The 26,283-nt window shown below is 39.9% G+C and overlaps 1 protein-coding gene across 2 annotated transcripts; it reads right to left on the bottom strand.

Annotated features, from left to right (window-relative positions):
- Positions 1-1,157: 1,157 nt before the first annotated feature.
- LOC131167092 (uncharacterized) lies at positions 1,158-21,902 on the bottom strand. Of its 2 annotated transcripts, XR_009139988.1 has the most exons (3): positions 13,582-21,902; positions 11,833-12,087; positions 1,158-1,493 (listed from the first exon to the last, which is right to left on the bottom strand). XR_009139988.1 is itself a non-coding variant. In XM_058125892.1 (2 exons), the coding sequence occupies exon 1, from the start codon at positions 21,608-21,610 to the stop codon at positions 13,622-13,624; it is 7,989 nt and encodes a 2,662-aa protein (XP_057981875.1). In that variant the 5' UTR covers positions 21,611-21,902; the 3' UTR covers positions 11,829-12,087; positions 13,582-13,621. The 2 variants fall into 2 exon arrangements, 1 of the variants encoding a protein (XP_057981875.1); XM_058125892.1 differs by lacking the exon at positions 1,158-1,493 and having other exon boundaries at positions 11,829-12,087.
- Positions 21,903-26,283: the final 4,381 nt, after the last annotated feature.

Here is a 26,283-nt window from a genome sequence, read left to right as displayed (position 1 = left end):
TTCATAACCCAGCCATCGCACAACTCAGCCTAAATCGCAAATTTGGCTAAGTTAATACAAGAGAATACAATTTTAATGACAACAACAGTCGCCATCTACCATTAGGCATTAACCCTAAACTTTTTCTTTTGTCCACACTGTATAACAATCATTTCTTTATCATATTAGAGACTATAACTAGGCATAATCACCGCATGAATATTAATAATGACAATTAGTGTCACCGAAAAGATAAATCACAATCACCATGACAATTTTTTCTAGCCATCACTTGTCATCACTAATATTCAATTTGTTACTTAGAGTAGTAATATATGATCACTAGTTATTTACAAGAACAATTTCGATAAGAATCACCCCTAACACTAACAACATTAGATCACCTTTTTTTATTCATTTTTTTTTAATAATAATAATATTCTTTTTTATAAGACCAAGCTATGTTATATGCATCGAAATGTTAGGCGACAAAGAAATAAAATATCTAAAAAATAAAAATTATCGATATGAGAATGCTTTGATGGAAATTCATAGTAAGTTGGGTAGAAGACAAGACAAGGGAGGAGCAACTCAGATGGCATGGACACTTGCAACGTAAGCCATATAGTGCATAGTGAGGAAAAGTAAGTTAGTTACTATAGGAGACAATAGAAGGGATAGGAATATACCTAAAATAACCTAAAAAGAGATGGTGAGTAAGAATTCAATATTTCTAAATTTATAAAAAAAAAATGGTTCATAATCGCATAAATTGACAGAAAATAACTCATATAACCGATCCCACCTAGTGGGACTTGAGGCTTGATTTTTTTGTTGTTTTTTGTTGAGTGATGATATACATGCAACTATTATAAACATATTAATGGCTAACATCTTATGTGCCGCTAAAAAAAACCATCCTTAGTGTCGAGCAATATTGTCACTATTGTTTTCTTACACCTATTTTTCAATTTATCATCGTGAACATTTGTCAAAATTTGTGATGAGGAAAGTTATCTTGACCTGAAAATACAATTTAATTGAATTTGTATCCCATTAAAAGAACGTGTTATCACTTGTTACGAAAGAAAATTGAATTTCTAAAAATGTCCCACATATTATATTTCTATCTTATAACAATATCAACTATTTTAGCATTTCATTTAAACATCCACCCATAAGAAATTTTTTTCTTTTTATTTAGTGTGCGTGCATGAGAGAGAGAGAGAGAGAGAGATACTGACCAACAGAAGCAAGAAGCTGCGATTAGCAAAAGAGAGAGATGAACAAATTTACAAAGGAAATCTCTGGAAGTTGCTCTGAGATGCATCAGCTCCCCACAATTTCATGAAAACGCCATATGCCAACTTAAAAGTCTTCAAACAAGAAGATTAGATACATTGGTCTGGTTTGTAAAAGCCCCATCAAGATTCAAGCCACCTGTTTGGTGAAGCTTAGGTTCACCAAACCTGCCACTTCCGAGTATTGTTCCCTTCATCTCTCTCAATTAACTTCTGCAACAGAAAAAAAACCAAGAAGAGTTGGTGAAACCAAAGTTTCTTCTTTCCGGTACAAAAATCTCTTTCAAGGTTTTTGACCAAATGAGCAATTAGCAAAATGAATATTTTTAGCAAAACATAGGCAATGGAAGAAATTAGGCTTAAGACTGAAATTCAAATTCCCAGGCCTTGAATAATTTAATATAATCTTAACAGGGGAGATTACCACCACCATTTCCTTTCTTTTATTCTCCCTTTTCTTTTTCTTTTTTTGACAACCATGCACAGTTTTTTGAGAGATGATGGGTCTGTGTCGCTCGTAGTATCCCATCCTAAAGCTAGGGTACTATGAAGAAAGGATGAAGCTAAAAAAGGAAAAAAGACAACCCAGCATATCCACATATTTTACAAAATTATATAGCTGTGCAAATAAAATGATAAATATAGCATTATCAAATGAATGTAAAAATAAGTTAGTAATGTAACAACTGCAATTAATCAACTTCAAAGTACAACTACAAATTAAATTTTATCATATCCAAGTCCAAAATTCAAAATAGGAACCTATAAAATTAGGTGAAGGAGATGCATAGAGAGACTCAAATTGACTGAGAAGTTGCAGTGCGGATCAATTGCGCCTTCTCACAAAGAGAAACATCTTTTCTAAACAAGATTCACCCCTTCAACGATGAGAAAGAGCCCTCCAAGTAAGACAGAACAACAAGAAGGACCACCTACATCATTTAGACCACCTTTCCAGCAATTTTTGGCACAGATTTAGGACACTATGCATGTATCAGATTTTCATTTGTATTGTATACTTTTCTATTATGTTGCAGTTAATTTGCAATAATGTGTTTCAGTTAGATGTAGGGTATAAATACTTCGGTAGCTGCAGCGTATGGGACAGTTTTCGAATTTGAATTCAGAATTTCAGACTTGTTTTCCCTCTTTATCTGCAGCCTTCTCCCTGTTTTCCCTTATTGAACTTTCAAGGAGTTTGAAAAGGGCCACTGTTTGACCTTCAATATCCAAAATGAACTTGTTAAAAAGTGGTAAACTTGAATGCACAATGCCACTGGAAAACCGTCTTATGGTTCAAACTTTAACCACATAAAAAAGTAGGATGCAACTAATAGCTCCCAACTTGTTAGTCACCTACTGGAGAAGGTGTAGCTAGCGTCACAAACATATAACCCCACCCAGAAAGCTGATTATGTATATCATAGCAACTGGAATGCCCAACTCAGCTTTCATGGACTTTTATTGTCAGAGGCTATTCCTGCTATTGCCCTCAGGAAGAAGCAATTATATTCTATGGGTTTTTATAGTATGATTATTAATTGCTATTCTAGTAATAACATCCTATTATCATGTTTTCATGGTGGATAAGCACTTAACATTTACTTGCAAAATGCCATTGGCAGCTCTAACCACGAATTACTTCAAGAATATGGTCTTTAAGAAGCTTGTTACTCAAAATTACACAAGGCAGATCATATCCAGACTTGCCTAATTAAATGGAAGTCGTATAGTCCACAGAAACTAGCATTAAAAATTAGTATGGATTGCTGAATAGTACATTTAGTTAAATGCAATGGTAGCTTCCTGCAATCTTTCTAAGAACAAAATTTTTGTTTCTCCTGGTAGGGGATAAAAGGGGCTATTATATTGGTTAATCCTATTGATGAAATCAAGCTATAAGTCTCTGGTATGGCTAAACAAGTAGGTTTATATAATAATAAAAACAAGACGTACATGACTAAATTTTGATAGAGAAAAAAATATATAACATAAATATGCAACAGAATTGAGAACTAAAAAAGGAAAATAATGGTATTTCAGTCCTGCCCCATCTAGCTGCCAAGACACAATTGAATCTTCAAACAATCTGAACCCCTATCAATCAACCAGAACAAATTGAAGAACAACATATCTCACACCAAACCCAGGATATTGATCCCCTGCATCCCAATCTAAGCTACTACTTCCATTTTTATGACTAAACACTATAGGCATTTCGATGTTCTTGGGGATGTCAATTGGAGTTTTTCTAGCCTAGAAGTTACTCAATGACTAGCAGAAAAGTTCATGGGAACTACATAATTTTGTCCTATATAACCAAATTTTACATTTGCTTACTAAGTCATATATAAACAAACTTTATACTCAGCAACTTTGACCAGTAGCCAATTAAATAGTAGAGCAGATAAACAAACTTCAACGCAGTAGGTTATTTTACTTTCGTTTTTTCTTCTGTTTATTTGGTTTTAGAAGGTGCTATGATTAAAGGTTTGTTTCTAACATCAAAGGCTCATGTCATTTTTCCTTTTGTAGTGGAAGAATTTGTAGTCTAAGTGGGTTCTAACGTGCCAAGTCAAAAACAGTACCACTTGCCAAAACCCCAGCTTTAGTTTACATGACTCTAGATTGTAGCTTGTTGACTGTTATTACTTATCCATATGAAGTGCAAAAACCCAATCTGGGTTTTGTAGTGAATGTTTTAAGTGGGTTTTCCTGCTTTTCTCATTTCTTTGCTCAGAAAATACAAAACATGGGACAACGCATCTAATAGCACCATTTTCCCTGCTTTGGAAATGCAGCCTCACTTCATCAGAGCCCCATATCAAGATTCCAAAAGGGAAATAAAAATTAAAAAAATAAAAAAGACCTTTTTTCTTAGTAGAAACTTTCCAGAACCTAAAACTGACGGGAAATGCCTCACTATGACTTGAAACTCCTGTAAAACTCTACTAAGTGTAATATTCATGACATTTTTGTAAACCATCATAAAACAGCTTTGATGGTCAAGTAGCCACAATATACTACTTAAAGAAACATCTATTAAATATTAACTTACAAGGACCACGATATTTTTTAGCAACATCATAACATTTGAATAACCATGAGTTTTAATTGAATGCACGACTCAATAAAAGATACAAATATAGGAGAATTAGCAATATAAACATTTTTGCAAACACCATGTATGCAGCAAAATCAGAGACTACTGAGTCTACTCTGTTTATTATGTCATTTACATCAATGGCATATACTCAATTCTGAGTGATGGTGCTTATGAATCATAGCATTAGAGACATTTGAGAATAGATTTGATGATGGTTATGAACAGGCATCAATCAGGGATTGATGGTGCTTATGACCTACCCAAAATTCAGTAAAAGTTCTCAAAACAAAGCAGGACTGGAGAGATTATACACACTTGAGATTGAGTTTAGAACAGATCTGAGTAGAATCAGACTTGAGAGATTAGAGAGATGATTGAGATAGAATTCAGAACAGATCTAATTCAAAACTGTTGTGCAAATTAATGCGTGCTGAACCGGATTGTGCAATGCAGCAACTAACGATAAATAATACGAAAAAACACAATCACACAGATAAAATGAAAGCAATAAACAATGACACAAGAATTAACATGGTTCGGCTGAATGCCTACGTCCACGGGAGCAAGCGGCGACTGAAATTCTCTATCTGTCAAAACCAGGGTTCCAACATTGTATTTATGCTAACCCTACACATACAGAGGGATTAGAAAATTTCCTAAATACCCTGTATCAATTCCCGAAAGATTTGCCTCCGAATCCCCAACCTATTGATCTTCCTAATTCAAAATTCAAAAAATAGCGCCGAACAAAACCGTCGACAGTTTCTTACCAAGATTGAAACCGTTGATGGTCTATGCAAAACCGTCAATGGTTTCTTCTTGAGCCTAAAACCGTCGACACACTTATGCAAACAGTCAACGATTTTCTCTTGCAGTCCAACTTCCTTATTTTTCCTCATCATGCTTTCTCTTTATATGTGTTACACTCAATACGAGTCACATACTACAACAATCTCCACCTTGGTGAATCACCCCTTGGGAGAAAACGAAAACGTAACATGCAGCTCCATCTAGGACAATAGGTTGGGATGCCTCCCTTCTAGCATTTGAAGACATTAATCAAGTTCAAGCAATGCTTGAACTTGTCCATGGTAACAGGCTTTGTCAACATGTCTGCTGCATTCTCAGAAGTGTGAACTTGTCAAGCAATAGTTTACCAAAAAAGACCAATTCCCTGATCCTGTGAAACCTCAAATCTATGTGCTTGGTCATTACATGATACACCTAGTTTTTCACCAAATAAATGGCACTTAACTATCACAATGTAGCTGAACTCCACCTTACTGAATACCCAGCTCCTTGACCAATCCTGTAAGCCACAACGCTTCCTTGGCAGTCTCAGCCACTATCATGTACTCCGATTCGGTAGAAGATAGTACAACTAGAAACTAAACCATGGACTTCCAACAAATAAACCCTCCCACAAGGGTAAATACATACTCTGTAGTAGACCTCCTGTCATCCAAATCCCCTGCATAGTTGGCATCCATATATCCCACAACTGAAAGATCACCTTGTTATCTGCCAAACATGTTATCACAGTCTGTAGTATCCCTCAAGTATTTGAAAATCCACATAACTACATCCCAATGTTGTCGACCTAGATTTGAAAGAAACTTGCTCACCACAATGACAGCTTGTGTTAAGTCTAGTCTTGTACAAACCATAGCATACATCAAGCACCCCACTGCACTGGCATATGGGACCTTTGACATGTCATGAACTTCATCATTTGACTTCAGGCACTAAGCGGTAGACAATTTAAAATGATTCGCCAAAGGAGTACTCACTGGTTTTGCATTATCCATGTTAAACCTCTCCAACACCCTCTCAACATAGTTATGCTGAAATAACCACAATCTCCTAGAAGGTCTGTCCCTGCAAATCTCCATCTCAAGAATCTTCTTGGCCGCACCCAAATCTTTTATATCAAATTTTTTATTCAACAAGATTTTCAAATTGTTGACCTCAATCATACTCTTCACACCTTTCAACATGTCATCCACATAAAGTAACAGAAAAAAAAAAAAAGTGAACCATCATCAAGGATCCTCACATAAACAAAGCAATCATACTCACATCTCCTGTAGCCAATCCAGATCATGTAGGAGTCAAATCGCTTGTACCACTGCCTCGGAGACTATTTCGGCCTGTAAAGTGATTTCCTCAATTTACAGACCAAGTGTTTCTATCTAGGCTAACTGAACCCTTCTAGCTGTAACATGTAAATTAGCTCCTCCAAATCACCATGAACAAATGTTGTCTTTACATCCATCTGCTCCAAATGCATATCGAAATGCGCCACCAAGCCCAACACTGCCCTGATGGAAGTGTGTCTGACCACAGGGGAGAAGATCTCATCATAATCAACTTATTTCCTCTATGATTTGCTACCAAACGAGCCTTAAATTTTTCTCCTTTTTCTGATACTGCTTCTTTCTTCCTATACACCCATTTCCATCCTATCACTCTCTTCTCCTATGGAAGCTTTACCAACCCCCATATTTGGTTCTTATGCAAAGACTCCATCTCGTCCACCATTGCACCCATCCATCTACTTTTCTATTAGTTGTGCACCGCCTCTTGAAAAGTGGTAGGATCACCACTACTAATAATGAGTGCATAGGAAACCAAATCATCAAATCCATACCTGGGGGTGGCCTGATAGTGCGTCTGAGTCTGTCTATAGCTATACTGTGATGCTACTGGTCTCCTGAACTAGAACTCCCTGCATTCTGAACATTGTCATCTCTACCTAAAGTCTCTAGCTCCACCTGCACCACATGCTCATTGCTGCTACAGTTTTCTGGCTCCTGTTTCTCTTCATCCTGAGTACGCTACAACATGATTTTCTCATCAAAAACCACATTTCTACTAATTACCACTTTGTTTGCCTTCGGATCCCACAGCTTCAACCCTTTCACCCCTTTCTGATAGCCCAGAAAGATACACAGTCTAGACTTTGCATCAAACTTCAATCTCTCCTCACTAGACACGTGCACATAGGTTGGACATCCAAGCACTCTCAAATCAAAGTAGCCTACCGCGTAGCCTATCCACACCTCCTCTGGCACTTTCCCATCTAATGCTACCCTTGGTGATCTGTTAAGAAACACGTCATATTCACTGCCTCTACCCAGAAGTTCTTTGTAAGCCTTGAATTCAGCTTGAGACACCGAACTCTTTCAGTTATAGTTCTACTCATTATTTTGACCACACCATTCTGTTGTGGTGTCCTGCATACTGTGAAGTGTCTCTTAATGTCATGCTGCTCGCACAACTCCATGAACCTCGAATCAGTGTACTTAGTACCATTGTCAGACTTGAGGCATTTGATATTCCTCTTGGTCTGGTTTTCCGCTTCAGCTTTCTACAATTTGAACTTGGCAAACGTGTCTAACTTGTGCCGCATGAAGTACACTCCAACCTTTCGTGAGTAATCATCAATAAAACTCACGAAGTACATATGTCCTCCCTATGATGCTACCTTTACTGGCCCCCAAACATCTGAATGAATGTAGTCAAGAATTCCCTCCGTCTTGCGTATGGCTGTCTTGAACTACACCTTATTATATTTCCCAAGCACACAATACCTGCAGAAATTCAGCTTGCATATTGTGACACCCTTCAAAAGATTTATTGATGGGAATCAATATACCATACGCCTTTCTTTTGCTGATTTGGTGACACGTGGACGACCTCCCGATGTCCACTCCTTTGCTGACATGGTGACACATGGAGAACCTCCAGATGTCTAGTATTGTTTATATCTATTTTGCAAGAACACATGGGATCAATTGAAGATCGTCTACTTCTTGTGATTGGAAGACTTTCTTTGATGGAAGACTTTGTTATCATGTTGACTTAATATTTTACTTGAATATGTTATTTCAAGATTATTAGGTGCTTGAAGACCATCTTTGAAGACCCAAGTGAAGTATTGAAGCAAAGTCCAACTCAAGACTCACATGAACCCCACACGGATTTGGTCTTCCTTTTGGCACATGTTTGAGTTTCAAATACGAATTGTAATAGTGCAAGACAACTAAGCATAAGTTATGTGCCTATGAGTTGGAGTTCCTTATTTTTTAGTAAGTATTAATTGTGTTAGGTTGAGAGTGGCTAAGAGTGTTTAATGCTTTGTCTCCCATGCTAGTTGTTAGGTTGTCTTTTAGTGTGAGAGTTGCTGAGAGTGTTTAATGTTTTATCTCCTATGCTATGCCTATATATATCCTTCTCATTGTAAGATGAAGGGAGTTGAAGTTGAATACAGAAGAAACATTTCTTTGCTTGAGCTTATAAACCTTGTTCCTCTCCTTGTGAGTGAGTAGTGCGAGGCTAGGGCGTTCTCTTCGGAGATCAAGTTGTGAGAGACCACTAATCTATCTAGCGACTCCATCATCCCCTCCTCCATCTAACACTCTCACGGCATCCATCAACACCACATGGCCACCACCAACATACACCCACACAATCACTTCCCTAACACTCCATAGCTGCGTTCGTCTTGGTGTTTCAAAGCTTGTACGAAGGATTTACGGTGTGATCTAACTACGTATGGAACAACGTCAAGTCATCCAAACAATTCTCTTGGTAATTTCAGCACTTGTATTCGAAGCCTGGTTATATTTTGTGAACCCTTGCTAGTAAATTAAATCACATCTTTGCATAACCCTTTTGAATTCATAAATTGCAACATTGGTACTTACTAGTTTAAATCACTTGAATAAATATTAGTTTGATAACATAGAACTTATATTCTTGAATCTTTGAAATAACAACTTTTCAACATTAATTTGATTCCTTTGTGAAAGAACCTTGGCACTTAATTGCTGGACAAGTCATATACCTTTTCAAAATCCGTGAACATGTGAACTAAAGCATGATTTATGGTGTTTATATTTGGTTGATTCAATTCTTAAATTAAAGTGTTTTGAATGTATGTGCTTGTGTGAGGGTTGAACCGTAGGACATAGGTCGATCAATCCCGTCCTACACCATTTATCTTATGAAACTCCATCATCCCACGCTCACCCATATGCCCTAACCGCATATGTAACACGATAGAACTATTTGACTCAGACTCTGCAGCTGCAGCTCCACCTACAACTGTGATACCTAGCAGTGTATAGATATTTCCTGGTAATTTCTACCATTTCATCACAATTAAGACACCTTTACTCACCTTCATTACCCTACTTGCAAACTTGTAACTAAACCCATTACAATTTAAAATGCCTAATGAAATCAGATTCTTCCTTAATTTCGGTATATGCCTAACATCACACAACATTCTCACAACACCATGAAACATTTTAATTCTAATATTCCCTATTCCAACAATTTTTCAAAGCATCATTCCCCATCAGAACAAAACCAGAATTTACTAACTTGTAGGTAGTGAACCAACCTTTATTGGGTGACATGTAATAAGGGCACGCCGAATCCAGGATCCAAGAATCTGTGAGACGATCTGAACCCAATGATATAGAAATCATATCCCCGTCACCGCTCTCTGAGTCTCCTTCTTCCACTACATTCGCAGATTTTGATGAACCCTCTTTATTTTCTTCATTCCCCTTCTTCCTCTCTAAACAATCTGATTTTATGTGCCTCTTTTGCCCACACTTAAAACATCGTATGTCCTTCCTCTTCCTGTAACTTAACCGAGATTTATTATTACAAGACCCACTCCGGAACTTGCTTCTCCCACGTTCCTGGTTACCCTTCACCTTGTGAATTCTCATCGCTGGCTTTCTTCCTCTAATGAAAACCCAAAAGAACACTTGTGATCTCCTCTAATTCGAGAGTTTCCTTTCCCCACATCAGAGTTGTAACCAAAATTTCATACGTAGGCGACACAAGTAGGAAATTCAGTAGCATCAACACCTTGTCTTCATCTTCGAACTTCACATCAACTCGCTTCAAATTACTGATGATCTGATTGAACATGTTGATGTGCTGGTTTAGATCCAAATCCTCTGACATCTTAAGCCCATACAATTTCTGCTTAAGATACAACTTGTTCATCAATGACTTGGACATATACAGACTCTCCAGTTTCAGCCAAACTATCGTCGGCGATTCCTCATCCATGACATGATACATCACGTCATCAGCCAGATAAAGTCTGATAGTCGCCACAACCTTTGCTTCTAATTCCTTCCAACTCATGTCGTCTATGCCTTCTGGCTACCTTCCGTATAAAGCCTTCACCATATCCTGTTGTACTAACAAATTCTTAACCCTCCTCTGCCATAGTCCAAAATTTCCAGATCCGTTGAACTTGACAATGTCGAACTTCGCAAAGAAATCTCAATCATTGTAACCAATAGCTCTTATACCAATTTGTTGTGCAAATTAATGCGTGCGGAACCGGATCGTGTAATGCAGCAACTAACGATGAACAATACAGAAAAACATAATCACACATATAATAAGGAAAGCAATAAACAATGACACAAGAATTAAAGTAGTTCAGCAGAATGTCTACGTCCACAAGAGCAAGCAACAGCTAAAATTCACTATCTGTCAAAACTAGGGTTACAACATTGTATTTATGCTAACCCTACACGTACAGAGGGATTAGAAAGTTCCATAAATACCTCTGTATCAATCCCCAAAGGATTTGCCTCCAAATCCCCAACTTATTGATCTTCCCAATTCAAAATTCAAAAAACAGTGTCGAACAAAACCATCAATGGTTTCTTATCGATACTGAAACCATCAATGGTCTATGCAAAACCGTCGACGGCTTATTCTTCTCAATATGAATCGCATACTACAACAAAAATAGATTGAATTGAATCAGCTTACTAGTTGAGATTGAAGAGGTGCCTAGCCTTCTAACTTCATTTTTGTAGGTATAGCCTTCCAACTCAGAACAGGTCAATTGTTTTTCAAGAATCAATCTCTCGGTTGGATGGGTCTATAGTTTTGCAGGAATCAAGAGCTGCAGGTCGAGTGGGAGGAGCTGGAACAAGAAGATGTTGCCAGGACTGAATTGGGTAATGTCAAGAAGGAAACCAGCCAAAAATAAGTGGTTAGCTTGAAAAAGGAAAGTGACTATATTTTAAGAAATTGAGTTGAGACTAGAAATAAAGATTTTTGGCTTCTACTTATTCTCTTAATTAAGTGGGAAAGTATACAAACACTTCTCATATAAGAACTTATTTAAAATAATCCAAACACTATTACAATTAGTTATTAAATTCAAAGTAATGAGTGTTTATTTTAAGTGTTTTGAAACAAGCCCCAAGGGACAGTATTAGCTATTGAATTAAATTTCTAAAAATGATCCATATATTCAATTCTATTTTATAATAATAGCAAACATTTTAGCATTTCATTTAAACATTCACCCATAAGAAAATTTTCTTTCATGTGGTGTGTGTGCATGTCTGGAGAGAGAGAGAGAGAGAGAGAGAGAGAGGGAGAGAGACTGACCAACAGAAACAAGAAGTTGGCATTAGCAAAAGAGAAACATGAACAAATTTACAAGGAAATCTCTCGTGGAAATTCCTCTGAGATGCATCTGCTCCCCACATTTTCATGAATCGCCATGTGCCATTTTAAAGCCTTCAAACTACAAAGATTAGATACATTGATTTGGTTCGTAGAGCCCCATCAAGCCACCTATTTGATGTAGGTTCAGCTAACCTGCCACTTCAAGTATTGTTTCCTTGACCTCTCAATTAAGTTCTGCAACAGGAGCAATAAAATATGGGAAATCAAAATTGCTTCTTTCTAGTACAAAAATCTCTTCAAGATTTCGACCGAATGAGCAAGTAGCAAAATGAAACTTAATATAAATAGAAAAATACAAGCAATGGAAGAAATTACGTTTAAGACTAAAATTTAAATTCCCGAGGTTTGAATTGTTTAATATAATCTTAACAAGGGGCAACTAGCACCATCATTTCCTTTCTATTATTCATAGATTTTTATTTTTTTTACAACCATCAGCAGTTTTCTGAGAGATGATAAGTATTCGTAGTTGCTGTAATTGCCTGCATCGCCCCTAGTATCCCATCCCAAAACTTGGCTATTATGAATAAAGGATAAAGGTGGGGGGTGGGGGGGGATGACAACCCAACATATACACTTACATTACAAAATAATGTAAAAATAAGTTTGTAATGTAATGATAACAAAGAACTCAATTTCAAGGTTCAATTTTAATTATTTATTTTTTTGGAATGAACACTTCAAATATCAATTAAAATTAGTAATATCCAAGTCCCAAATTCTAAACAGGAACCTGTAGAATTGGGGGGAAAACTCAAATCAACTGACAAGTTGCAGTCGGGATCAACCACGCCTTCACGGAAAGAAAAATTGCCCTTATAAACAAGATTCACCGCTTCCAAGAATAGGAACAACCCTCCTAGTTAGACAAAACAACAGAGGACCACTTACATCATTTAAGCCACCTATCTGGCATACTTATTTTTGACGCAGATTTAGGACACTGCATGTATTAGAATTTTGTTTGTATTGTACTTTTCTGTTATGCCGAGGTTAATTTGTAATAATGTGTTAGTCAGACGTAGGGTATAAATACACTGGTAGCTATAGTATATGGCACAGTTATCAGATTTGAATACAGAATTTCAGACTAGTTTCCCCTCTCTCCGCAGCCCCTCTCCCTGTTTTCCCTTATTCAACTTTCAAGGAGTTCAATGACGACCACTGTTTGACCTTGGAGAATCCACACTGAACTTCTTACAAAGTTTAGATTCATTTAAACATAAATGCACAATGCCACTGAAAAAACATCTTATGGTTCAATTATTCATTTAAACATGAACACACAATGCCACTGAAAAACCATCTTATGGTTCAATCTTTAACCACATAAAAATGTAGAACTTAACTAACAGCACCCAACTCATCAGTCACCCACTGACAGAGGTGTAGCTGGCATCACAAACATGTAACCCCATCAACAAATCCACACCCTATTTGGAGTTTACTCTCTGCAAAGGTCCCAATGCGGTCAACCCTGCACTAGTATATTCCTGAACACTGAAGGAAAAAAAGTACCAAATAAATATTTTCTTTAACAAGTTCCACTCTTTTATATAGGATCCTAATTGATTGTAGTTTTTAGAAAAAAATTTATGTGTAATTCGAACTAAAAAATGCAGGAATGATTGAAATGAAAACAGTCTACATGCCCAAAAAAAAACTTACAGAGGACTTGCAAATTGGAGTATTAGCAGTGTTGAGACATCTAAGTTTCATCTTCGGGGCCTTCTGCGATTGCAAGAGGTGAAGATTTAAATGATACTGATGGAGAATAGCAAAGTTGGTAATTAACAACTGTTGATCCAAAAATGTTGAACTTTCCAGCACTATCTAAGGCAACTTCTGCATCAGAGCATCTCTTAAATACCACCCTCGCGCGGCTCGTCAGCCCATCAACTTCTGTTTCAGATTCTCTCAAAGGCCCAAAGCGCCTAAACATTTTGTTTAAATTTGTTTCAGAAGGAACAGATTTCACCTCAGCAAAGTTCAATATAAGTTCTGTCGGTGACAGATCCTGCTTCCTCTCATCATCATAGTTAGTAAGTTTCTCTGCTGCCAATCCATAGTTTCCATACAAATGGGAATCTTGTCTGTCAACATTCAAAACCTGAGGTTCTGCCCTTCGCTTCCGACCTCTGCGTGATGGTCGCACTTCAGAACTGTTTTGGATAACCCTGTCCGTCCAATAAGAATCATTCATATCCTCGAATTCAAATGTTTCTGGAGACCCAATGATGAAATGTGATGATTTTTTCTTTCTACCAGCAGATGCCCTGTCCATGGATACATTTTCTCTCCTAGAAGTGATAATAGAATTTCTATAATTAGAAAAGAAACTGATAACAGTATTCAGGAAACCATATCCTTTCATGGGATCTCGTGCTGCCAAGTGAAGTTGTAATAGCATTTCATCAAGGGATGAGTATTCTACTGGAACAATAATCTTTCCTCTCTCATCAGATATCTGAAGAGAAGCATCAAAATCAATGTCAACAGTCTTGTCACTGCTTCCATCTAGCTTCTGGAGTCTTTCACTGGTGCACTTCAGGATGGAGGGAGATCTAGTTAGTTGACTTGCAACTCTACTGATGCATTCACCAACCTTAAAGGATTGCCTGGAACTTGGTGGAGTGGTGGTCACAGAAACTTTGGCCAATGCAATACTTTTTCTTCTATCATGCATTATTGAGTCATCAGCCAAAGAATCAATAGCTCTTCGCTTCTTTCCAGAAGATGATGAAACCAACTTACTGGAAGCTTTCCCATCTGACCCATCTTCATGATCTGGAGAATATGGAGTCCTGCACATTAACTCTACCAAACTTCTTTCTTTTTTCCTAGGATTCATACTATCCTTCAGATTGTGCTTGCGCTTATGAGAGGAGCTGTTTTGACTTTTTAACTTTCCCCTGCCAGCGGAAACAAGGTCATCATCCACAGAAAGAGGTGGCGAATGCCCATTCACTTCATTTGAGGGCCTTTTTTCCTCAGACAGTGGCATATCTACATCAGTTTCCAACAAAGCTCCACATAACTGGAATTCAGGGAGCTGGCTATAACCTTTTAAACGATTAAATGCTAACAACTGTGCCTTGGCTATCACAAGTTCCAGTCGGTCACTCCCACCAGATGGGAACTGTGCTAATGCATTTATATACTCCAGAAGTTTAAGAGGTTCAAATGAGTACACACCAGCAGATTTGTCCACATCATCTCTTCTACTTGATTCTTGTCGTATCCCTGTATTTTCAACAACCTGATATTTTATTTTGTCATAAACTTCTTTGGGAATGCAAGAGCAAGCCAACCCCGACTCTACCCGTCTAGAAACCTCCTCCAAAGCACAATTGACAGCATTATGAAATGTTTCTGAACTGCTCTGCTTCTCTATCTGAGAGAAATGCATTCGGAACGGCTTTAACAAAGATGCTTCATTCCATGCAAATGTTCGATCTCCAAAGTATGCAACCAAATAGCAATCCTTCTTATGATATTTCATTGCCTTTTCTGATGAATCTGAAGGATCAAATATCTGCCCTGGCCACCAAGGATGACTCCTCACCTTCCCCCACACTAAATCAGAAACAGAAAACTCACCTTCAGGGTCCGACGGCAGCTCATAAGTGGCCTGATGCACTCTTGCAGAGACTCCAAGTTTCATAGTTCCCCGTTTTACAGTTTTATCATCACTGCTTTTCATCTGCCCAAAACCAGTAGGATGTTCTTGAGCTTGTATTTCATGCTTTCCATCTAAACCAAACTGTTTGGTATCAATAACTTCCTCTTCAACTTCAACTTCTTGCACTACACTTGAACCAACCAGGGAAGGAGTAAGAGATGTGCTCTTCTCCAATAAATCCGGCACTGGAAATTCCTCCATACCTCCCATTTCCTGAATCTCAGCACCTTCATGTTTACGTTCATCAGGTAGGGAAATCTTTTCGCTCGCAACCTCCACTTGCAACTTACAGTCATCATATTTCCCTGAGTGAGCTATAGACTCATTATCTTTAAAATGTGAAACAATGGCTTTAGGAACAGAATTTTCCCCAATATGAATTCCATCCGAGTCGCTGCATTTATTCTTTTCATCCACAACACTATTCTCTGCTTCATGAAATGTTGCGGCATTAGATACAAGAGTATCCTTCACTTGCTCCCCATCTGCTAGATGAATTTGATTGCTGACCATCTGAACTTCCAAATCTTGATTTCCATCTGGCAAATGGCTGACACAATCGTTAACAAAGAAGGAGCTGGAGTCACCCTCATTACAAAAAGCAGCAGAGTCAAGCGCAACTCGAGGACGAACAGTGATAACAGCTGAGTCTGAAATTTCTAAAACACAAGCCCCATGTTTGGATGTCTCCACAACAGTAAGGGGATCCTTGCTCTGATCCCCATCTAACCCAACAGTACATTGTTCAGCTAGTGGGACAATTGTCTCTTCTTTCTCATCTTGCATGGACATATTCTCTCCAATCATGTCCACATTTTTCTTAAGAACAGAAAATGTGCAATCCCCAATAAAATGAGAGTCAGCGACTAAAGAAGGGTCCACAAGTTTAATATCATCTTTTTTGGGGCTCCCAGATGCTTTCTCAATCTTCAACAGCAAGTCTTTTTCCGAAGAAGATACAATACCGTCCAAAGCATGGGACCCCAAAACTTCAACTTTAGGATCTGGTATTTCTTGGCTGGCATCAAGACTGAGACACGCAAAGCTATTTTTGTCTATGCTCCCATCCGTTTTGTCAACCTCAAGCTCAGTTTTGTGAGATTCAACTGAAGGACCTACATCTGTAATACCATTGTTGTTTGGGTTCCCATCCACTGTTTCAATCTTCAACAATGGATCGTGACAATCCTTTACTGCAAGATATGCCTTCCCATCCAATACCCGACTCACCAAAACTTCAACTTTAGGATTTGATATGTCTTTACTGGAATCAGGATCCATGTGAGCTTTATCTGTGCTCCCATCCACTACACCAACATTAAGCTCAGTTTTGTGTTCGTACAGGCTACCACATGCAGCATCATTCCCCAAAACATCAAGCTTGGAATTAGAAGTCCCTTCATCATTAATAATGGATGACACCACTTGAGTGCCAAGTTCAGTCTGCTCGGCAGAGGAATACAGATTAGGATATACATCATCATTTTCTGTGCTCCCACCCACACACACAGCATTCATCTTTTCATCTGCATTCATCTTTTCATCTTTCTCGGCCAAAACCTCAACATGTGACTTTGAAACCTTCTCGTCCTTTATAACTTCAATCTCTTTTTCAGCAACTAGGGTTTGATCATCAGAGGGTTTTGGATCTGAATGCGTAAACCCATTCTCTTCTGTGCTCCCACAGACTGCATCAGCCTTCAGTTCTTGATCTTTCACCAGACAACATTGATCCTCATCCATAGCATCAACTTCTGGTAATTCAATTCTGGAATCCAACACGGTCTTGACATCCATTGCTGCTTTGTCTCCCCCATCAGCAACTGGGATTTGTTCATCTGAGGATTCTGTATCTGATAGTAAACAGTGATCATTTACAGTGCCTCCAAACGCTCTTTTGGCCTTCAAGTTATCATCATTTTCTGAGAAAGCTGAAGTCCCCTCCAAAGCAGCCTCATTGGTTTCTTCATATTTGGAAATAGAGACCCTAACATTCTCTGTTGCTGCAATACAAGAATCAAATTCTGCTTGTTTGCTAGAAGATTGATTACCAGCATGAGCAGAAGCATCATTTCCAGTGCTCTCGTGCACTGTCACAACCTTCAACTCTTGATCTTTTGCAGATTTGCCCTCATGCAAAGCATTAACTCCTTGCACCAACTCTACTTTGGATGCCCATGCATCCTGTTTTTCAAGATTTCTGGTTTGTTCAAGAGATGGTTTAGACTCTCCAGTTAAACATGGCGCATCAACTTTTGAGTTCTGCTTAGTTTCGGAAAAGGCTAAGATCTCATTTCTAGCTGCAACATTCAGGACTGAAATATTGGTGTCAACTGGTAACAGATCAGCAGCAACTTTAGTTCGTTCAATGGACAGATCCAAATTTGCACATGCCACACCATCTTTTCCAGTGTTCCTGCTGACTGGCTCAGCCTCCAAGAGTTGATCTTTCCCAGAACACAAATTCCCATCCAAAGCAGGAGGGCAAAGAACTTCATTGTCAGCATTCAGAACAACATCACCTTTCACGGCAATTTCCTCTTTGCCACAGATTTGATTATACTTCTCTCTGGCTCCACAAACCATATCCACATTTACATTCAGGTCATTTGCAGAGAAAGGCAAAACACCATCCAAATCAACAATTTTGGGGACTTCAACACTGGGACTTAAAGTACCCTCAACAACCTCACAACCAGCGACAACTTCAGTTGATTTACTGTCAGATTCTGGACCTGCACATGCATCACCTCTGTTTTCAATACTCCCACCCACAGTCTCAATGTTCAGCTGCTGATCTTCAGCAGAACAACATAAACTCCCATCAAAAGGATTAGTTTCCATAACTTCAACTTTAGAACATGAACTCTCTTCTTTTTCTGTTACTGCAACCCCCATCTCTGCACCTGCACATGCATGGCCGCAATTTTCAGTGCTCCCGTGCACTGTCTCAATGTTCAACTGCTGACCAGCAGATCTACATAGATTGTCATCAAACGCATTGCTTTCCATAACATCAACTTTAGAATGCAAAATCTCTTCGTTTTCCATTGCTGCAACTGCCCCAGGGTCTGGACATGCACATGCATTGCCAGACCTTTCAGTACTCCGGCCCACCATTTCAGTGTTCAATTGCTGCTCTTCTACAGAGCAACATGAATTCCCATCATTAGCATCAATTTCCATAACTTTGGGTTTGGAATGCAAAATCTCTTTTTTTTCCATCACTGCAATTGCCCCAGTCTCTGGATGTGCACATGCATCATTTTCAGTGCTTCCCCCAGCTGTCTCAATGTTCAACTGCTTATCAAAAGCATTAGTTTCCATAACTTGGGAATGCAAAATCTCTTCTTTGTCCATGGCTGCAACAGGTCCTTTTTTGGGAAATGTACATACATTACAAGAACTTTCAGTGCTCCCAACCACTGTCTGAGTCTTTAACTGCTCATCTTCTGCAGAATAACAAGGATTCCCATCGAAAGCATTAGTTTCCATAACTTCAACTTCCGAATGCAAAATCTCTCCCTCTTCTATCACTGCAGCTGCCCGAGCCTCTGGACCAGCAGATGCATCGCCACAACTTTCAGCGCTTCCACTCACTGTCTCAACGTTCATGTGCTGATCTTCTGCAGAACAACATAAACTCCTATCAAAGACATTAGTTTCCATAACGTCATCTTTGGAACACAAAGTCTTTTCTTTTTCCATCATTGAATTTGCCCCAACCTCTGGACATGTACAAGCATTGACAAAATTTTCAGTGCTTCCACCCACCATCTCAGAGTTCAACTGTTGACCTTCTGCAGAACAACATGAATTCCCATCAAAAGCCTTTGTTTCCACAGCTTTAACTTTGGAATGCAGAATCTCTTCTTTTTCTGGCACTGCAACTTCTGCTGTCTCTGGACCATCACAAGCATTGCCTAAACATTCAATGCTCCCACCCACTGTCTCCATGTTCAACTGCTGATCATCTGCAGAACAATGTAAATTCACATCAAAAGGATTAGTTTCAATAATGTCAACTTTGGATTGCAAAATCTCTTCTTTTTCCTCCACTGCAGTTGCCTTTGTCTCTGAACATACACATGCATTGCCAGAACTTTCACGGCTCCCACCCACAGTCTCAGTGTTCAGCTGCTGGTCTTCCACATTATTTTCCATAGTTTCATCTTTTGCGTGCAAAATCTCATCATTTTCCATCACTGCAACTGTCCCTGTATCTGGACCATGACATGTATTGCCAAAACTTTCAGTGCTCCTGCCCGCTGCCTCAATGTTCAGCTGCTGGTTTTTTGCAGAACAATGCAAATTCCCATCAAATTCATTAGTTTCTATAACTTCAAATTTGGAATGTGAAATCTCTTCTTCTTCCACCACTGCAACTGCCTTTGTCTCTGGACCTGCACATGCATCACCACAATTTTCAACACTCCCACTCACCATCTCAATTTTCATCTGCTCCTCTTCTGCAGAACGTAAATTCCCCTCAAATATATTAGTTTCCACAAATTCAACTTTGGAAAGCAAAATATCTTTTTCCATGACAGCTACTGCCCCTGTCTCTGTACCTACACATGCATTGCCATAATTTTCAGAGCTCCCACTCCCAGTCTCAATGTTCAATTGCCCATCTTCAGCAGAACAATGTAAATTCCCATCAAAGGCATTAGTTTCCACAATTTCTACTTTGGAATGCAAAATCTCTTCTTTTTCTATCACAGCAACTGCTTCTCCATCAGAAACTTGGATTTCACTGTTTACAGATCCAGTATTTGTATGAACACTGCTGCTTCTTTTTGTCGTCCCATTAACCACATCAACTGTTGAAATTTGATCTTTTTCTAAAGACATACCTCTCTCCAGGGCATCACTTCCTGAAACATCATTTTTGGCTGTTAAACCCTCCTGATTGACAACCATCTCAGTTTCCTCCGGAAGAACTTGTGTGGGTACATCAGACGACCCAATGGTTGCCAAAGGACACTCGACCACGTTTTCAATTCCAGGATTCAATACTTCATCATCCAAAACATCATTTTTTTTAGATGCCACATCACCAACCGTATCACCTTCGCCATCTACAAAAGCTTCAACCCACTCCGAATCCTCCTCGTTCACTATTTCCTTAACTTTCTCTGCACCTACAATTTGGTTTTGTTCACCTGATGAAGCAGCATCAACCAAAGGCCCTTCATTTTCATGATTTTGAGCTTCACCGTCTAAAGTATGTAAGCCATCAACCATATGAACCAGATCCTCAACCAACTCCCTACCTCTCTCTACACCCACCTCACTTTCCTCACTTGTCATTGCCACACCTACACTTTGGTTTTGTTCACTCAATGAACCCCCATCAACAAAAGGCCCTTCAATTTCTTGATTTTGAGCTTCACCATCTAAATTACGTGAGCCATCAATCGATTCCATGCTTCTCTCCACAACCTCCTCACTTTCCATCGCCACAACGTCATCTACCCCAAGATTGTGGTTGTTTTCTCTTGATCCAGCTTCTGCCAAAGAACCCCCAACCCCATTTTCTATGCCTCTCTCCACATCCTCCTTACTTGCCATCCCCACGACATCATCTGCCCCGAGATTGTGGTTGTTTTCTCTTGATCCAGCATCTGCCAAAGAACCCCCGACCCCATTTTCACTTTTGGGATTACACAGTTCACTGCCAGAATCGCCAACTCCGTTTGATGCTAAATCATCAGCTACAACACCCCCTCCATCCGCAGACCTCACTTCTCTCTCCTCACTGGAATCCCCTCCAACCCGTTGCCCACCAACCCCATCAACAAAAATTTCAGAACCCTTCACTTCCACCATGATGTCCTCTCCATCACAAACTCTATCGCCCTCCGAAACCGTACCCCCAGACTGACTCTGATCCTCACCACTCAAAGTCTCACCTAGGGTTTTATCAGCTGAAGGGACACTAACTGTGGCAGTTGATTCTGAAACATTAGCCCCAACCTCACTCCCCTCCATTACAACTGTATCTGAGTTCATTTCAAAATCATCAGTAACAACTCCACACACCCAAAAAAATTAACAAAAAATCAAGAACCCTAGTCACAGAATTACACGAATTCATCAACAAAATCAAGGGAATGATCAGTCAAGCTATGCATGCACAGAACAGAGTATTCTGTGAGTTGAATAGATATAACGACGATCCTCACATACCTTGTTGGGATCTGCTGGCAAATAAAAGCTGCGTTGGATTGGACTTCTGAGTCGGGGCGAGAGGAGAGAGAGTGGGAAAGGCAAATTTCGCTGTAGCAGAGATGGTGTCTCTTTGGATAGAGAGAGAGGGAGTAAATTAGAAAGTCCCGAAAGTAAAGCCTTCTTGTCCTTTTCTTCTCTGTGATTGGTCAGCACACACCAACTCTCTAAACCTGCTGGATGTTGTCGAAATGAAGGTGCGGTGATCCAAAGGCAATGACAATCCAATAGAATCAAACCACGTTTAATTTCATTTATTGCCCGAGTTATATGGCAGTTTTTTATTGGCGGGTCAGTTTGTTTTCTCATGAGGGCTGTTTCCTTCGTCGACGCTGTTCATAGGTTTAGGCCATTTGTACTTCCGTTAATTCCCCTTCATTATTTCATGTCCCGAGTTTGTGTTTTACTTGCGGAATTTATACCCCCTTTCTGTGTATTATTAAAATGGAAAATTATGTGTTTTTTTCATTAGAAAATTGGCATGAGAACTCCCCACATTCTTCCAAAAAATACATTAAAATATTTTCTCCAGTAAAATTAGAATAGGACATCATTCTATAAGATATTGCCAAAATTTTAATTATTTAAGAAAAAATATACATATTTAAGTGACCTCCTTTTAGAGAAAATCAATGGGTATGAGTGTGCAATTTATTGATAAAATATTTTTAATGCCCCTCAAACATTTACAGTACAATTTGTGCCCAAATAGAGCTGTAAATTAGTCGAATCGTACTGAGTTGTGGCGAGCTCGAACTTATCTCGTTTATTTATAAACTCGATTCAAATTTAAAGTTCTTTGTTTGAACTCGACTCGTTTAGCATATCTATAACTTGAGTTTAAGCTTAAACTTTACTCAATTGAAACTATTTTCGAACTAATAAATTAACTAAGTCACTAAAGTAATTATATTATTTAACAATTAATAAATATAATTTGAGAAAAATATATTTTGAAGAACAAAATTTTAAATCAAATATTTAATGAGATTAATATCAAGTTTGTTCATGAGCCTAGTATTGAGTTAAATTCGTGAGCCTAATATCGAGTTAGTTCACGAGTTAATAACGAACTAGTAAACGAGTTAATAAACAAGCCAACTCACGAACTGATAAACGAGCTGGCTTGCGAGCTTAAAAACCAACCATGAACCAACTTGAACTCAACTCATTTAATTGAAAAGCTTATAGGGTCCGTTGCCTACAGGCTAGCTTTGTCGGCAGTGTTATCTAGAATACACAACATTTTCCATGTAGTTATTGTGAGTGTTGCGGGGTAAAAAGTTGGGATGCTCCTTAGACTCTCGTTGACCTGAAAGAAGAAAAGAACAAAGGCTTGGAGGACCCGGGGTGTACTCCGGGGGATCACTCCGATGCCTAAGTAAGAGGAAGGCTTTTAGGAAGGCCAAATGCAACAGTAGAATAGTATTTAGTTACCTCTGCTTGTATTCCCAGTCCCTACTTATAGGGGCTTGAGTTGACCGCTGGTTGGCTCGGATTTATTGCGTGGGGGCGCGAATCGCTCTTCGGCCATAAGTGCGTGCGCCTATTACTCGGTTTATAAGGGCGTCGGCGTGAATCTCTCCTTCTCTTTATTAGGTTGGAGCTAATCACTCGTCAGAAAGTCAGACTTGGAGAAAGTATGAGACAGGCGTTGACCTGCCCTTATTAGCGTGATTTATTATGGGCATATCAGTTGTCCCCCCCTCAGTTTCAAATTTCTGAATAGAATTTTGAATCATTGTTTGTGTTTGCATCTTTCGGTTTTAACACTTCCTCGTCTTCCCAGTTTTTTTTTTTTTTTTTTTTGGCAGAATACTTGAGTAGCTCGTGCCGACTGTTTGCGTCGAGCTGTTTTGTGCAGAGTTGTTTCGTCCCAGCTGTTTGGGCCGAGCTCTTTTGACCGAGCTCTTTGAAGCAGGACCCGTGCCGAGCTGTTTCTGCCGAGTTGTTCGGGCCGAGATCCTCGAGGAAGGATTCGTGCCAAGCTGTTCGGAGAAGGATTTGTGCCGAGCTCTTTTGTCCGAGCTCCATGAAGCAGGACTCGTGCCGAGCTGTTTTCTGCCGAGCTGTTCGGGCCGAGCTCTTCGAGGGAGCATTCGTGTCGAGCTCTTTTGTCCGAGCTCTTTGAAGCAGGACTCGTGCCGAGTTATTTCCTGCCGAGCTGTTCGGGCCGAGCTCTTCGAGGAAGCATTCGGGTCGAGCTGTTTCTACCGAGCTGTTCGGAGAAGGATTCGTGCCGAGCTCTTTTGTCCGAGCTCTTTTGTCCGAGCTCTATGAAGCAGGACTCGTGCCGAGCTGTTTTCTGCCGAGCTGTTCGGGCCGAGCTCTTTGAAGCAGGACTCGTGCCGAGTTATTTCCTACCGAGCTGTTCGGGCCGAGCTCTTCGAGGAAGCATTCGGGCCGAGCTGTTCGAAGAAGGATTCATGCCGAGCTCTTTTATCCGAGCTCTTTGAAGCAGGACTCGTGCCGAGCTGTTTCTTCTGAGCTTTTTGAACAATCAGGCCGAGCTAACCAACCTACTTGGCTGTGCGACATTACAAATAACGCTCGTTGCTCGGGCTTTCCGCGTAATGAGTCGTACTCATCTGTTGAGTTGTTCTGGCCTCACGAGTCGTGCTCGTCAGTTCGGGCCATCCTCCTGATGAGTCGTGCTCATCTGTTGGGTTGTTCTGGCCATACGAGCCGTGCTCGCCAGTTTGGGCCATTCTTCTTATGAGTCGTGCTCATCTGTTGGGTTGTTCTGGCCTCACGAGTCGTGCTCGTCAGTTTGGGCCATCCTCCTGATGAGTCGTGCTCATCTGTTGAATTGTTCTAGCCATACGAGCCGTGCTCGCCAGTTTGGGCCATTCTTCTTATGAGTCGTGCTCATCTGTTGGGTTGTCCTTTGCGCTTTCCCGAGGCCCTTGCACGCTTCTGTCCTGTGAGAGATATCAAAAAGCAGGTATTAAATGTGTCCTACCTCGGAAAGTGGGTTGGAGGAAAGCATTATTGATGGCCATCCGTCTGTCGTTGTGTCCGAGGCAACTTGGTGTTTCCGAAGTGGCGTTTGTCCTCGGGAAGCCTCGTCTGTGCATTTGTCAGAGATTTTCTGTTTCCTATGCCTCCCTCGAGACGCAATCCTTCTCGTAAATGAAAATTCTTGAGATTCCCGCCCCAGGGATTCGTGCCCTCCTCTCTATATAAAGGCCAGTGGACTCCTTCATTCCGCACTCGTCTTCATTCCAAGAGGACTGCTTCCTTCTCTACTCTTCTCCATTCCACAAGTCCCTTATTCGGTGCTAGGTATGCTTTCCTTTCTATAGTATTTTTGTCTTGTTGTTCTTCATTGTTCTTGCGCTAGCTTTGTATGTTTGATCTTTTCTTGTAAGATTGCCTTGTTGTTTGTGTGAAATTTTACTGTCTTGATCTGTGTTGGCTTCCTTTCTTCTTGATCTTTGCTGTTGCTTGCTCCGCTTGACCCTTAGGTCTAGGTAGTGTTTCCTTCAAGCTTGTTTTTTCCTATAGAGACCTCCTCACAGCCCTTTAGGGTACCTACAACAGTTCGGAGCGCTCGTTGTGAGCTCTCCTTGTCTGACCTGCAGAATGCCCGTTATTTCTTTGCTGTACCATCGAATATCACTGTTAGGTTACCTTCTGCTACTGAGTCAGCTCTTGACCAAAAATCCGAGGAGCTCTGCCTCTATACCGATTATCTAGACTTGGGTCTCAGGCTCCCTTTTTCCCATTTTGTTTCTAACGTACTACGTTTTTACCGCATAGCACCATCACAACTCGTTCCGAACTCTTATCTTTCGCTCACTTGTTTTGCTGTGCTCCTGCTCCGCTTGGGCCATCAGCCTACCGTCCCACTTTTTAGAAGTTGCTTCCAAATGCGGTCTCATTCCGCAGAGAAGGAGCTGTATTATTTCAACTCTCTACCAGGCTATAAACTCTTCTCACCAGGCAGTTCTTCCATCCATAATTGGAAGACCCGTTACTTCTTTGTCTCGGGAGAGTTGAACTACAACGGATCCTTTGTCTGGTCTTCTCCTCTTGATGGTAACGTTGTTATCTTTCCCCACCCTCTTTTGCAGGGCTTACAAGTAGGTTATCCGTCTAACCCATTTTTCTCTTTTCACCCTTTTTTCCTTTGTAGTTCGAGTGCGCCATCTCCTTCCCAGACTTTCCCCCGAAGAGCAGGCCACCCTGAAAGAACTTCGTACATTCGGTGAACGGGGTATCATCCCTCATGAGGAGCTGCTCCTGGAGCGTGTCCTTGTGCAGTGGGGAATCAGCCCCGTTTCCTCAAGTCATTCTCTCCCCTGATTTTGTGTATGTGTACGTTCAGGTGTTATCTTTACTGTGGGTGTTCTTACTCTATTTTTCTTTTATACTCGCAGATATGGACTTCACCAGGTATGAATCGCTCATGGGAGAAGCTAAAAAGCAAAGGGTGAGTCGGAGTAGGAAGAAGA

This window comes from Malania oleifera, chromosome 10 (assembly GCF_029873635.1).
Source record: "Malania oleifera isolate guangnan ecotype guangnan chromosome 10, ASM2987363v1, whole genome shotgun sequence".
Classification (NCBI taxonomy): domain Eukaryota; kingdom Viridiplantae; phylum Streptophyta; class Magnoliopsida; order Santalales; family Ximeniaceae; genus Malania; species Malania oleifera.
The sequence above is the reverse complement of the archived record's forward strand: the minus strand, read 5'-3'. Positions and strand labels throughout refer to the sequence as shown.